This window comes from Amblyomma americanum, chromosome 8 (assembly GCF_052857255.1).
Source record: "Amblyomma americanum isolate KBUSLIRL-KWMA chromosome 8, ASM5285725v1, whole genome shotgun sequence".
Lineage (NCBI taxonomy): Eukaryota > Metazoa > Arthropoda > Arachnida > Ixodida > Ixodidae > Amblyomma > Amblyomma americanum.
Window position 1 is genome coordinate 6,327,535 of NC_135504.1, and position 14,312 is coordinate 6,341,846.

General features: G+C 46.8%; 1 protein-coding gene across 1 annotated transcript; it reads left to right on the forward strand.

Annotated features, from left to right (window-relative positions):
* Positions 1–5,346: 5,346 nt before the first annotated feature.
* Positions 5,347–12,879, forward strand: LOC144100001 (uncharacterized). Its single transcript, XM_077633051.1, has 10 exons — positions 5,347–5,899; positions 6,608–6,654; positions 7,895–7,933; positions 8,377–8,412; positions 8,516–8,612; positions 9,998–10,140; positions 10,602–10,649; positions 10,736–10,771; positions 11,701–11,890; positions 12,505–12,879. The coding sequence occupies exons 1-10, from the start codon at positions 5,836–5,838 to the stop codon at positions 12,513–12,515; spliced, it is 711 nt and encodes a 236-aa protein (XP_077489177.1). The 5' UTR covers positions 5,347–5,835; the 3' UTR covers positions 12,516–12,879.
* Positions 12,880–14,312: the final 1,433 nt, after the last annotated feature.

Here is a 14,312-nt window from a genome sequence, read left to right on the forward strand (position 1 = left end):
CGCATGAAGAACCGACACTCGCTGCACCGACGCCGCACACAATGAGAACCTCGACCACGACGCAAGCTACCTTGAAATCGACGCCGCCACCCAGAGGAGCTTCGACCACACGCCCAACCCGTGACTCGCATACGCGACGAAGCCGTGACCCGACGCCGAGAGCGACATGCAATGCAAGAGCCAGGACCTCCGACCTAGAAGTGACTATCGACGGCCGGAAAGTTACCGCTCTAGTCGACACAGGAGCCGATTACTCGGTGATGAATGGAACATTCGCTGCGCAGCTCAGAAAAGTCACAACGGCTTGGGACGGCCCACAAATTCGCACCGCTGGGGGCCACCTCATTACGCCATCAGGACGATGCACAGCGCGAGTGACTGTCAAAGGACATACCTATCCTGCGACCTTTGTTGTGCTACCGCAATGCTCCCGCGAAGTGATCTTGGGTATGGATTTCCTTAATGAGCATCAGGCGATCATCGACCTGCGATCCAAGCTGATCACGCTTTCGACGGACGAAGCCATCGCTTCGATGAAAACTCGGGAAAATCACGTTGCCCTAAGTGTCCTGAAGGAAGAAGTGAGCGTCCCACCCCGTTCAAGCGTTATCGTGACCGTAGGCGCCACGAAAGCCATAAACACTGAAGCCATCATCGAGGGGAACATGCAGTTGCTACTAGACCGAGGAATCAGCATCGCAAGAGGCATCGCACATTTCCGCAATGGCCAGGCCGAAGTACTGCTGACTAACTTCAGCGAAGAATTCCGGCATATTAACAGAGGAACGACGATTGCTTTCTACGACGAAATATCTGACGTACGAGATTCCTTCGCCCTCTCCGACCCCTCGGCAGAAGATCCGCCTGACCAAGAGAACTCGCCCACTTTCGACATCAACCCAGCCCTGCACCGGAACAGACAAGACCAGATCCGCAATCTGCTTCAAAACTACAGTGAGTGCTTTTCGACATCGCCGAAGGTGCGACAGACGCCAATTGCCAAGCATCGCATTATAACAGACCAACACGTACGACCTCTTCGTCAAAGCCCCTACCGTGTGTCTCCACGAGAACGACAAGCCATCCGGGACCAAGTCGAGGAAATGCTTCGCGACGACGTCATCCAGCCCTCAAACAGCCCATGGGCGGCACCGGTTGTTCTAGTGAGAAAGAAAGACGGCGCACTTCGATTCTGCGTGGATTACCGCCGCTTGAACAACATAACAAAGAAGGACGTCTACCCCCTCCCCCGCATCGACGACACACTGGACCGCCTCTGCAACGCCAAATATTTCTCATCGATGGACCTCAAGAGCGGCTACTGGCAAATTGAGGTCGACGAAAGAGATCGCGAGAAGACAGCATTCATAACTCCGGATGGGCTGTTTGAGTTCAAGGTGATGCCATTTGGTCTCTGTTCCGCACCAGCGACGTTTCAGCGAGTAATGGATACAGTGCTGGCAGGCCTGAAGTGGCAGATTTGTCTGGTATATTTAGATGACGTCGTTGTCTTCGCCTCGAACTTTGAAGAGCACCTCAAAAGACTTCGAACAGTACTAGACGCAATCAAGTCGTCTGGCCTAACCTTGAAAGCAGAGAAATGCCACTTTGCCTACGAAGAGCTGCTGTTTCTAGGCCACATCGTTAGCAAGGAAGGAGTACGCCCAGACCCGCAGAAAACAGCTGCTATTGAACAGTTTCAACCGCCGGCCGATAAGAAAGCAGTGCGCAGATTTCTCGGACTATGCGCATATTACCGACGATTTGTGAAAACCTTTTCGCGCATCGCCGAGCCCCTGACCCAACTGACGAAGGCAGACGTGCCGTTTAAATGGGAAGCGCCGCAAGCAGAAGCCTTCAAGGAACTTCAGCGTCGTTTACAGTCCCCACCGATCCTTGCGCATTTTGATGAAAACGCCGATACTGAAGTTCATACCGACGCAAGCAGCGTGGGACTAGGCGCCGTTCTCGTTCAAAAAAGTGACGGGCTGGAGAAGGTCATCGCATACGCTAGCCGTTCCCTTTCCAAGGCCGAGGCTAACTATTCGACCACTGAGAAGGAGTGCCTTGCCATCATCTGGGCTACGTCGAAATTCCGCCCCTACCTCTACGGACGGCCATTCAAGGTGGTCAGCGACCACCACGCGCTCTGCTGGCTTGCCAATTTGAAGGATCCCTCTGGCCGACTCGCTCGATGGAGTCTGCGTCTCCAGGAGTTTGACGTCACCGTCGTTTACAAGTCCGGACGCAAGCACACTGACGCCGATTGCCTCTCACGAGCCCCTGTAGATGCACCGCCGCTGGACGACGATGAGGACGCCTTCCTGGGACCCATCAGCGCAAGCTCTTTTGCTCAGCAGCAACGCTCGGACCCCAACCTAAAAGGCCTCATCGAGTACCTGGAAGGCAAGGTTTCTTCACCCCCCGCTTCATTCAAGCGAGGACTGTCTTCTTTCTGTGTGCAGAATGAGGTCCTTGTGAAGAAGAACTTTACAGCGAACAAAACAGCCTACCTCCTTGTTGTACCTACTTGTCTCCGCGAAGAAGTTCTACAGGCTTCACACGACGAGCCGACAGCTGGACATCTCGGGTTTACTCGCACCCTCCGCCGCATTCAAGACAAGTATTACTGGCCCCGACTGTCTGCCGATGTGGCACACTATGTGAAAACATGCCGAGATTGTCAGCGACGAAAGACTCCTCCCACACGACCAGCAGGATTTCTGAACCCCATTGAACCTCCCTCAAGACCCTTTCAGCAGATTGGCATGGACTTGCTTGGCCCTTTTCCAACGTCAACATCTGGAAATAAGTGGATCATCATAGCGACCGACTACCTGACCCGCTACGCCGAGGCGAAAGCCCTACCGAACGGAACAGCAGCAGAAGTGGCCAAATTTTTCGTGGAGTGCATTCTTCTTCGACATGGCGCCCCCGATGTGCTCATCACGGACAGAGGAACAGCATTTACGGCGGAACTCACGCAAGCCATCCTGCGCTACAGCCAAACCAGCCACCGGAGGACAACTGCATACCATCCGCAGACCAACGGACTGACCGAGCGCCTGAACAAAACCATCGCCGATATGCTCGCTATGTATGTCGATGCCGAACATAAAACCTGGGATGTCATCCTGCCTTACGTCGTCTTCGCCTACAACACCGCAGTGCAGGAGACCACCCAGATGACGCCTTTTAGGCTCGTCCATGGCAGGGAGGCCACGACCACGCTAGACGCCATGCTGCCCAACGTTACAGAAGAAGAGAACGTCGACGTTGCCGCCTACCTTCAACGCGCAGAAGAAGCTCGAAGGCTTGCCCGATTACGGATCAAAGATCAGCAGCGGTCCGACGCCAGACGCTACAACCTAAGAAGACGCAACGCGGAATACAAGCCAGGAGACCAAGTCTGGGTGTGGACGCCCATTCGCCGCCGTGGATTGAGTGAAAAGCTTTTGCGCCGCTATTTCGGCCCGTACAAGGTTCTTCGTCGGCTGGGTGAACTGGATTATGAGGTCATCCCTGACGCAATGACTGCATCCCAGCGACGCCGCGTACGACCAGAAGTCGTCCATGTAGTCCGTCTGAAGCCGTATTATGCCCGCTAAAGGCCGCTGCATTTCCATGCTCTATTTTCGCAAGATCTGTTTTTTTTTCCCTTACTAGTCGGATTATTTGTTTTAATGCATCGGGTCGATGCTTCTTTGAGAGGGGAGTAATGCCGCCAATATTTGCAGTGTTTGTTCGTTTTTCAAATCTGCCGCGACACCACCTTATCGCTTTGTTTGCGACGCAAGACGCGACTAGATTTATCTCGATTGATCGCAGCCAGGCAAAGCTGATTCTACGTTGTTCCGGAATGTTCTAGCAACTTTGCGGCCTTTATCTCGAATGTTCGCTATCAGCTTTAAATTGAGCACGGCCGACAGCGGCGGGCATTCTGTTCGACGACCGCCGAGCACGCTTGTCGCTTCGCCGCCGCCGAGTGATTCAGTCTATTTTGGGTGCAAGTCAGCCCAATAAACAGTTCTTTTAGAAGGCCGTTTCGTCCGTCTTCATCGCTGCTTCGACTGCCGTCACCACTACGTGACAATATTAAATTGCTCGAACACGAGGGTACCTAGGCATAAAAGTCTGGTTACGATTTCATAAGCGAGGAAGGTATATATGTGTGCTGCTTTCCAATACGTTGCTTGCGCCAGTTTTTTTTTGTATTACTTGGGCTTTCAAGCAACCAAGTTTTGAGAAAAAGCTTCCGCTTACCCTTTTGTCTTATGGCTTGATCACTTCAACGCTGTTACTTTTTTCATGATGCTAGTAGGGGGGGGGGGGGGTCACATTTGCCACCGAAAATCTTGTTGTTCTCTTAAAACAAATATAATTTACCGAAAAAATACGAAATTCGCAAAAAAAGAGAAAAAATCAGAACGCCAACCCCTAAATAACACCAGAGGAGAAAAATCGTGGCGCAAAGGAAGTTCGGAAGGCATTTTAAAGCAAAGCGGCAACTGGAGCTAGTTGGTTGTGCATACTGATCGTTTTTACGAGCTACAATTGGGAAACTACACATAAGAATCCGACGAAGACCACCAAATAAGTGTGATTGGCTTGTGGTCTCCGTTTGTCTCCCGTGTGCGGTTCGCAGTAGTAGCGTGTTAAAACTTTAAGCACGACATTTCGGTATCAACACTAGTAGCAGCGAATTCACAAAAAGCTCGAGCCTTATAACTCTGCATGCAGGGAAGAACTCAGGTGACCAAAACTGACTGCTACGCGAAGATGCAGTGGCATGCTAATGATCACGTTTGGGGTTGAACAAAATTTTGATTCATAATGCGCTTGCCAGCACAGACATTTTAGCGGACGGACTCCACCACGCTTCCTGCGCGCAGCCTCGTCAACAGTTCTTACAAAACAAGTGCAATGACAATTGAAAACTGCATTGTCCGTACTTGCATTCCTAGCTGTCATTAAATAGCTACTGAAGGTCTTGTTCGAGAATGTTTATTCATTTTTTTTCTACACCGAGGTTTCCCTCAAAGCTAAAAACGTCACCCTGTTGCGTTGGCTTGTTAAACTACGCTATGCAACCTTGCATAACAATTCCGTCACGCTATCTCGCCGTTCACCAAAGCTACCGAGGGCACAAAATAACAACAAAAACAAGACGCTTAGTTTCTGCGTTTAACTTTCGCGGCTCTGTGTGCTCTCGTCTAACTTCCAGAAGCGAACGTTGACAGAGACCTTTCCGAAAACATGCCCCGCAGACAATACAGATCAGTCGCTTGCAGCACAGCAAGGTTCAGTCGTCAAAATAAGGACCCATGTTGTCGTGTTGTCGGCAACAAGCACTTTACAAAACTAAACAGAAAAAAGCAGCGCTGGGAAGGCAGAGCGCGCAACGTTCAAACACCACGCGTCACCCTCGTCAAAGCGTGTACTCTGCCGCCTGTGGAAAGGATGCCGGTGTGATTCCTGGCAGCCCACGTGCTAGTGAAAAGTTGTTATTCAAAGATTGGCGACCCCACTGAGACGGTGCTACCCCGTGACAGCGTCTGTCAAACTCCCAACCAACCACTCGCGTCTTCAGTTCGAAAACAAACCTCTAGCTCCTTAAATAAGAACCCCGTCGACACCGGGGACCACAAGCAGTCAACCCGTCTTCCTCTGGCTCCGTGGTTGTGCTCTAGATTCATCTAACATTTGCTTCGAGTGCTTCTCTTGGTTAGCGTTGCGGTTGGCGCGTTTGCATTTTCGAACAGACTCCGAGCCTGAACAAAGGGCTTTTGTTCCACCGTTGACCTTCACTATCCTGACCACAGTGAAGACAGCAGCATGCCTGCAGCGATGCTGGGATTTCTTCTTGCGCTTGGAGTCGCCAGCGTGCCTGCCGTAAACGGTAAGCAACCACCGGCTCCTTATTTGTTGCTTCCATGGCTGATCCAATAAAGCGCCAGCTGGTTCGTAAGGCGCCTGTTGCTGTGTAGCATTAAGGTAGAAGGCGGATCCTAATGCTTGGCTAAGAGCAGAATGACGTGAACGCAACATATTGCGGCAATTAAGCTGCACTCACGTGGTGCCTATAGTGTGGGGCGCTCTTGTGACATGGTACCGCCGATGCAGCTGCCCATAAATTCACCTTGTATGTATATCCGTGTGTGGTAGGGCTGACGTAAATTGAGGGCAGATGTTTAGTGCGCTGCGCCAACGCTTTATCACACCTGTAGGCATCGCTCGACAGGCAGAACGGAACTACAACAAGGAGCTTTCAAACGAAATGTATATTATTCTTTGCGACTTGGCGAAAATTGCAAAGCTATAACAGCCTTGTTCTCTATTAGGATTCGTCTATTGAGTTAAAGGTTGAGATTAGTTTAAGCTCGCATGAGTGCGATTTTTTTTTAATACCGAGCACAGGTCAGAGTACGACTGATTAGTTTGATTTAGCAGAACACCACAAGCAGAACACTAGCCGCCATCTGCGGCCGCATTCGCGCATTGTGAACCGATGCCTTGATGCACTGTTGCTATGGGGTCTTAGTACTCCCTATGCTCTTTGAGCTACAGGAATATTTGCCAATACATCGCTTTCCTTTTTGTTCTGCAGGTCAGTGCATCAACGTGACCCTGCCGAACATTCTGAACCTGGGCGAGGTGAGATAATATGAAAGTCATTTATGTAATTCGCAAATAATTTTTGCTGATGTTCACGTCTTTTGGGCCAAACAAAATCAGTTCTCTAGGAGGGGGGCACAGCAGAAGCAAGACGGCTTTTTTACATTTTGCTTCATGGCGTAACTGACGATTGCTGCCTTAAGTGTTGACGACGTTACGAGATCGGCATTAAAAAGAAAACTATGAGTGCAAAGTGTTTGAATATCTCTATTTGCTGATGCCTTTAACTTATGTTAGATGTGCACACAAGCTTAACGCATTTTAGAGACAATGTACCCATAGCAACCATTTTTTCGGTGTAGAACTAGCCAAGCGTTCACCTTTTTGGAATGCAGTGCACGCCTGGAAAACACATTATTTGGCTAATATTTTTTTCTTTCAGCACCGATTTCAGGCCCCCTAAAATTGGTCTCCCCACAGCAAACGTTTAAGTTGCTGTGGGGAGACCGAAAACTTCGTTTAGAGATGATCGGCTCAGACTTCCCTCACATCCTTACGACTAATCAAGATTTGAAATATTTAGTAACACTACATAATGCATCAAATGCAGGAAACCAAATCGAATCAATGGCGCGTGGCTGGAGGTAGAGCTTCACGTGACATAGCGATGATGTCAAGAATGTTAACGACAAAGCCTATGGATCACATGCTCTGATTGGCTAGACTAGCGATTCAAAGCGATGTCTGCACTCGTGAAGTCTTCTGAATGACAGAATGAAATTCTCATAATTTTGCTTACCAAGCAGAGAACGGCTTTAAAAGGGCACGCGATGTGCGGCACAAGCGCTGTAGAAGTAACTTCTGACCGGGTCAGAAAGACGGCCAGCATGAGTACTAAAATCCATATAAACAAACTACGACATCAATACCTAACATCGTGAAGTCATCAGGACAGAAAAGGTCCACCCTAAAATTTTCGTGAAGTGAATTTCAAAGCAGGATATACCATGAATCTTTTAATGTCCAACGCCAGGATTGAAGTTCAGGAATACCCGCTTCATACAATGAATATCTATCCTTCCCCTAAGCGGTTGCATGCACACTTCACAGTCGTAGCTACGACGGCTGCTCAGAGAAAAAAAAAACGTGTGAAAAGCATGTTCATGCGAAGAATTGAAATTTTATTCTCTTCCTGAGGAAATTCAGGTCCTGATAAGGCCTTATAAACTTTCGATAATCTGTATATTAACAAATCTGGCCCTATTTCTTTTCCCCGTAGTGCCTCGGAACCACCTTAAGAACCTGTCCTGACATGTCGGTAAGCGATACAGTGTACTGATTTCACATTTTAGCTAACACTGCTGTTTTTCATTGGTATTAGTTTCTTAATAATTATTAATTACAACTGTTAATTATATTTCTCAGTTCATTACAAGCGGACTCTGTTTTGCATTCTTTGCATGCGAGTTGTTTTTAAGAACTGTTGCAAGCACACCATCGCTCTCTTAACGCATAGAACTTTAAAGTTTATAGCGAGTGTCACGCTTACTTTGTGAAATGCCAGCAGAATTAGCCTTGATTTTTTCATGGTTACCAGCAGTGCGACAAAAATGTGTTCAAAAGATCAGCATTCGCAGGCTTCTGCTTTTTGCTATAGTGGTTGTCGTTTTCTTTAGTCATAATATTGAGACTTTTGTTTCTCATTTTCAAGGCGTAGGAAAGGACGGCTATAACAGAAAGCTTTTTTCCTTTTCTTCTCAGGATGGCTTAATTCCGGACCTTACAACAGTCGTAGGGGTAAGTATGGTTTGATGATAACGCCTGGAGTGACTGCTGTCAAGAAGCAAGTCAGGAGCACGTCGACCGATGCATCATCATAATTACTCGCACTTGCCCGCAGTGTGTGCTCCAGATACTGCCTCAGGTAGCCAGTCCTGTCTCCGTGCTTTTCAACGTCGTCGGACTCCTGGAAGCTGTCGTGTCTAAGCTCGGCCTCTGTAAGTGATTTCTGTTCTGCATAACAGCAGTCATTCAATATAGAACAATACTCTTTGAATGAAATCGGCTTTAGAACAATGAAGTGTGCTTGTGAGACTGACTACGCCAACGCCAACTGTCTCTTCCCGCGTCTTCAGGCGTAATCTATGCCAGTAAACAATAGGCACGTTGTTATAGGTGTTGGATAGACATTCCTGAGATATGTCACGTAGCATGACTTCGGGGTGTAATTTAGTAAACCTATTTATGCATCAGGAAATTAGGGGGCATTATTAAAGCGCGCTTTCTTGTGGCACACGAGAAGAGGTGCACACAAACCAACTTTAAAACTTCGGCGGTGCTGTCACAGGATAGTCCGATGTTTAAAACGGAAACCAATGTTTTGAAACGTTTTTTTACGTCTTGGTACAATTAGCTGGCACATCGAGCATTCCAAAATAGCTGTAGAGCCGAGGCTGCTTAGAAGAAAAAATATATGATACTTCCAGAGAGAGGACACTAATCTAAATGTCACGGTCAATGCTTAATCACACAGTGCACAAGAGAGGGGAAAGCCTCAGGGTGCTTTACAACGTTTCGACAAGAGCACTTGTCTTCGCCTGGGGCAAAGCGTGCCTTCATCATTGGCGGGGTATAAATAGGGTCTTCACTCCGAGGAGGCAGGCCCGGTGAGGGGGAGGAGGGTGCGACGTGGGAAAGACGTTAGAGTGGGGAAGGTGATCTTGTTCAGGGATGATGGCTGCTAAAGTGGATTAACCGGTTGACCTGCAAAACTGTGAAAAGGCCAGCTCAGCAGAAAGGAGGTACAATGCTTAATAGGCGTATTCAAACCTTAACCTTGCTCGGCAAGCCACGCAAAAAAATGTTCTCAAGCTTTACGCCGGAGCACAAAAAAAGAGCGTCATATGTTAATATTTAAAACCTCGTAATGAGGACATCCATGCGTAGGCTGAATAGGAGCGACTTGTGATTAGAACATGTGATGTGGTGAGCCCTTATTGCTTCATTGGGAAGACGTACTAGCGCAACAAGCGTATGGCCTTACGTGACAGCATCACGTATAAGAGAAGTCTAGTGTTGGCCTTCTTACTCAAGTAGAGTATAACTTTTTTTGACGTTTTTGAGTGAAATATTACATGTGCAGAGCATACAATCGTTCCAAATAAAATAGACTATTGGCACTGGTAAACAATAGCATGAAAACCAGATTGCTGTAGAAAGCTATGTGCAGTGTCGAGCTAACTCTGGCAGGGAGTGCGTGATGCGAAATCCCAAGTGGTAAAACGATCCGTCAAAGGCCTGTTCTCCACTGTTGAAGATATCTGCTGACGGTGCTGATGTTGCATACGAAGCTCGACCGCTGCTTGCACTTTTTGTCTTGCAGCGGGAGACATCGGAGGCCTCGCGAACATCCTGTGTAATCCACTGGGTATTTCCCTCTTCAACTGCGGTACGTTCAGCCCTGGGAACCTTGCTTGTCAGGCGCCTCTGCAGATCAGCCTGCCAAGCGTGTTCAACATCGGCTCGGTAAGAGAACTTAACACTTTGATCTGTATTTATCAATTCAAGTGAATAGTACCAGCACCTAATAAGCACTGTTTGTATTTGCTAGTCTTAGAAAGCATGACCATCTTTGCCTGTAGTTGAAGGCAGTGCTTGCGTAACATTGACACAGATCCTAACTCTATTTTCTTTCACTATCCGTGCCCGTTTATTTTCTTCGTATCTCGTATGAAGTACGAATTTCTCGTATGAAGTAAAAAAATTCTCACAAGACATTCCTTCCCTAAGCTTCCACTTTATTGGAAATAAAAGGTTCGCTTCAGTATAGGGGCAGAGCACTGCTTTCCGGAGGACATGCTTGGGCTTGAGTATTTTTTTCATGGATAATGACAGTTTGTTTGCCTTTAATATAATTCACTTACTGAAGAAGCACTTTAATTCTACATGCGTAGGGGCTTTTAATTGAGCTTGAATAAATCTTTCAGTGCTTGAATAGGACCCTGCTGTTCTGCGATGCCGGCTCTACAGTGACGGTAGGTTTTTGTTGTTTCATTGACAAAACTCTCCTTCCAACCGCAAAAATGCTTTTTCGACTAAGAGCAACGCTTCTCTTTTTCAGGAGCCAATTCTGAATGGACTGATCTCAGCTGTCGGAGTAAGTATAAATGCATTCTGAAAACATGTTTTTAAAAGTTCAGTTATATGTAACGTTAGGCCGCTGCTCTTTGATAATGCGTACAGTATGTAGGCCTAAAGCTGAGGCGTTTTCTGTGGTTGACGGCCCATTTTGCTCGCGGGTAGCTATTAGTAATCTTTTATTTTTGTTCTTCAGAATAAAGAGCAGCCTTCGTCGTCACACACATTTGTCACTAACAAAGAATTACTCAACATGACAAAGATGGACGTGGGGTAGAAATTTTCGGCAGTTTTATTTGGCGACGGATTTTGTAACCGAAACACCGCAGTACACGGAGAGACAATTTCTCGTCTCCAGTATGCTTTCATCAGTGAAAGTTAACGTGAAATCATTCGCCCGTAGAACTTTTCATAGATCACGATCGATATATTTCGTCATTTACCTCTGGTACTGACAGTTCTGCTATGCAGCCAGAAGTTGTCACGGAAGTGGTAATGGCCGACAAAGTTGAAGGTGGAAGTTTATTTTATTTACCATAAACAAGGTTGAAGGTGCAAAAAGCGGCGCGAATCGCAGCTTGACAGGGTCCAAGCTGAAAGTTGCAAGTCGTCAGGGCGTTTCAGGTGGACTGATATGTGTCACAAGTGCATGAGAAAACCTGTGCCTGTCATCTCACAGGAATAATTAATGTCGTGACTCTACCAAACATTTGAAACAAACAAATAAACAGCATGTGGTTTTGGTGTCTGTTGCAGAGTAATACTCAACTTATTATGTTTCAAGAAGTGCGAGAAAAAGCGAAAACTACATTCTAAGGTGTTTTGAGTTACTGAGCACGTCAAGCTAAATGCAAACTAATTTAATGTGCAAGTCATGAAAGATTACAAGACATTGAAGCTGCGTCGAATCAGTGTGATCGGGTGACAAAATTAAAATCTTGCCTACAGTGCATTCTGACTGGTGCCCCTGACGCCCTGCAACTGGACCTGGTCTCGAGCCTAGTCTGTCCTCTTGTGGACATCCTCAACTCTTCGCTGGAAGAATTCACTTCCGTGCTGCCCTTCCGGTTCCTCACCAGAGGAATCACGAATGTCGTCAACCGACTCACCAGCGGCCTGCTTGGATCCGTTGGTAACTGTGCGTACCGTTTCTACGTCTTATACGAATCCATTTAAGTGTAGTCCTAAATTCAAAGCACAAGAAAAACAGAAAATCAAATTCGCAACTGTTGGGTCCTCTAGCGATACCATACGGCTGCAGAACAAGCTTTGCAGCTTTCCAATATATGTGTGCTTGGCAGAAAATTTGGCAAATTGTACCCCCTTCCACTCCCGCCTGCTATTAAGATTAACAGAATGAGCTATATAAGATAGCTGTTAGTTGATAAACGCCAAATTCATGTACAGTTCTAAGCTGATGGTATGGTTGTTCGAAGGGACTGCATGTGTAGAAGCAGGTTACAGATTACGCGCTGCCAAGTTCAACATGTTGAGCAAAAGAACTTTTCCGTGTTCAGTGGGCCTCTCCTTCTAACTTTGAATATGCCAGCGACGCGAACAGTGCCAGAGTGAGAGGAAAGCTAAGGAAGAAACCAAAGGAAACTTTCAAGCAAGCTTGTGTAATCTATAGTGTTTACGTGCGAATACTTTAATTTTTCTGTTAACTCAGCTTACCTGTGAAGCAGTTCGTTTTTATTTGGTGCAATTCCTTTGAACAGTTTTCATAATGTTCCATGTTCTCGTCTACCGCAGGCAATTTCTGAACCCTTAAAAAGAGGGCACAGATAAACTCCAGTTCCATATCAAGGAAAATGAAGGAGATCAAGCGTTTTCGATGTCATCCTTGTCCGGGGTGAAGTAACCGCCCTGCGAGTCCAGTGTAACCAACCCAAAAGTCTTCAGGCGTCAGCTTCCAAGCGGTCAACCTCCCCACCTTTCGTATGGCATCCTGCAATATGACGGGACGCAAACCGAAAGCCTCAAGGTTCGCAGGCAACATTGGCCTCATCGGACTTTGCGAGGAAGCACTGTGTGAATGTCCAAGAGCTGTTAAGGCTCACTAAAAGAAGTGAGAATGTTGTTGCTATCTTATTAAGCTATCAATAAAGAATACGCTGCAATCTACCAGTTTTGCTACTTTTATTGTTCGAAGGAAGCACGTTTCGGTCACTTGCACAAAATGACAAGGTTTCACACAGGGCTTTTAACAACCCAGGCGCACAGAGGAAGTTAAAATGGCGTAATACGATGAAGGTACTGACTTTTCTATTGACAGCCAAAAAACCGACAAAAGTAGCTCCGCTGGTGGCACTGAAGCCTCATTAGCGCGAGATGCCTAAAACGTGAAACAATAATAGCAGACGCTTACATTTGCACTTGAAGTAGAGAAACAACGATCTGTAGTGTTCACTTACCAATTACGTCGCCTCGGAATTGTGCATGAAACTACTTGTACTAGTGCTCTATTGCTTTCTATTGGAACAGCCGCGAATTTCATAGACTGCCTTGGCATTCCCACTTCAATGAATTAGCTTGAGGCGGCAGAGTAAAACACATTAGGAATTTACTTTGGCGCAGAGAGTTTATATAAGTACCATGAACCGAATTCTGTAGTGTGCTTCAAAAAGAGCTATTTAGCAATCCTGACGGGTTCTTGTCGCAGCTTTATTGGATGCTGAGCTGGAAAATTTGAGCCTCATGTTGGCGTGTTATACACGCTTGTAAGCTTGACGGTTAGGCAGATCTGAATAGCGGCTTCGTTTATTCAACACACAGCTGTTTGCGCAAGTAATAATGTGTTATGAGAAAAGAATGAATACGTTGTGCTGAACCCTACTTGAAACAAACCCCATATAAAATATATTAAATTTTCGTAAAGTAGGATGAAAAGATTCGGAAATAAAGCACAGAACCGTGTTAAATTTTGACGCAAGATATATTAGACACATTTCTTGGGAAGCGTAGTCAGGAAGTATCCTTCCTGCCATTAAGCTGTGAAGAAGTTATCAGGTATTTCTATTTTTTGTTCAGTAAAAACTTCTTCCACGTTGCACTGGACTGATTGTGAATCATTTCATCTTACTTTTAATTTTAATTCCAAGCCAGCCCCCAACTTCTAAACAGAGGCCAATGTGCAAAACTGTCCATCCCACTTTCCCTCCGACCACTCTTGATTTATTTTATCTAGCGCTGAAAAAGCGTTAAGTGGTCGAGAAAGCTGCAATGGCTTCTTTTGTAGCCGTAACGCTGGTGTCGAGCGGGCGATAAAAGTAATTACTCCTTTGTTAGGCCACGCACTTCTTTTAAGATAAGCCCCCACTTTATAACCATTGATGGCTCCCAGATTTCCAGGCAGGAGTTCGTGTTTACACCGTGATGCTCCCCTTCTCCCGGATATAAAGGGCCGCTGAATGTCGTCATCGCATACTACTGATGAACCGTGAAACGGATGCGCTGCGCTCGGGTGTGCCAGGGAACACCTGTTGCTTTTTTGGCGAGCCTTCCCATCGAGAAAAAAAGAAGAGTAAAATAATGAGAGCAGTTGCTCTCTAGAACCGGAT

Excerpts from the sequence above, each read along its gene's own strand:
- LOC144100001 (XM_077633051.1), top strand. The coding sequence starts at position 5,836 with ATGCCTGCAGCGATGCTGGGATTTCTTCTTGCGCTTGGAGTCGCCAGC. Across the intron at positions 8,413-8,515 it reads ACCTTACAACAGTCGTAGGG|TGTGTGCTCCAGATACTGCC; the intron begins GTAAGTATGGTT and ends ACTTGCCCGCAG. Across the intron at positions 10,772-11,700 it reads GACTGATCTCAGCTGTCGGA|TGCATTCTGACTGGTGCCCC; the intron begins GTAAGTATAAAT and ends TCTTGCCTACAG.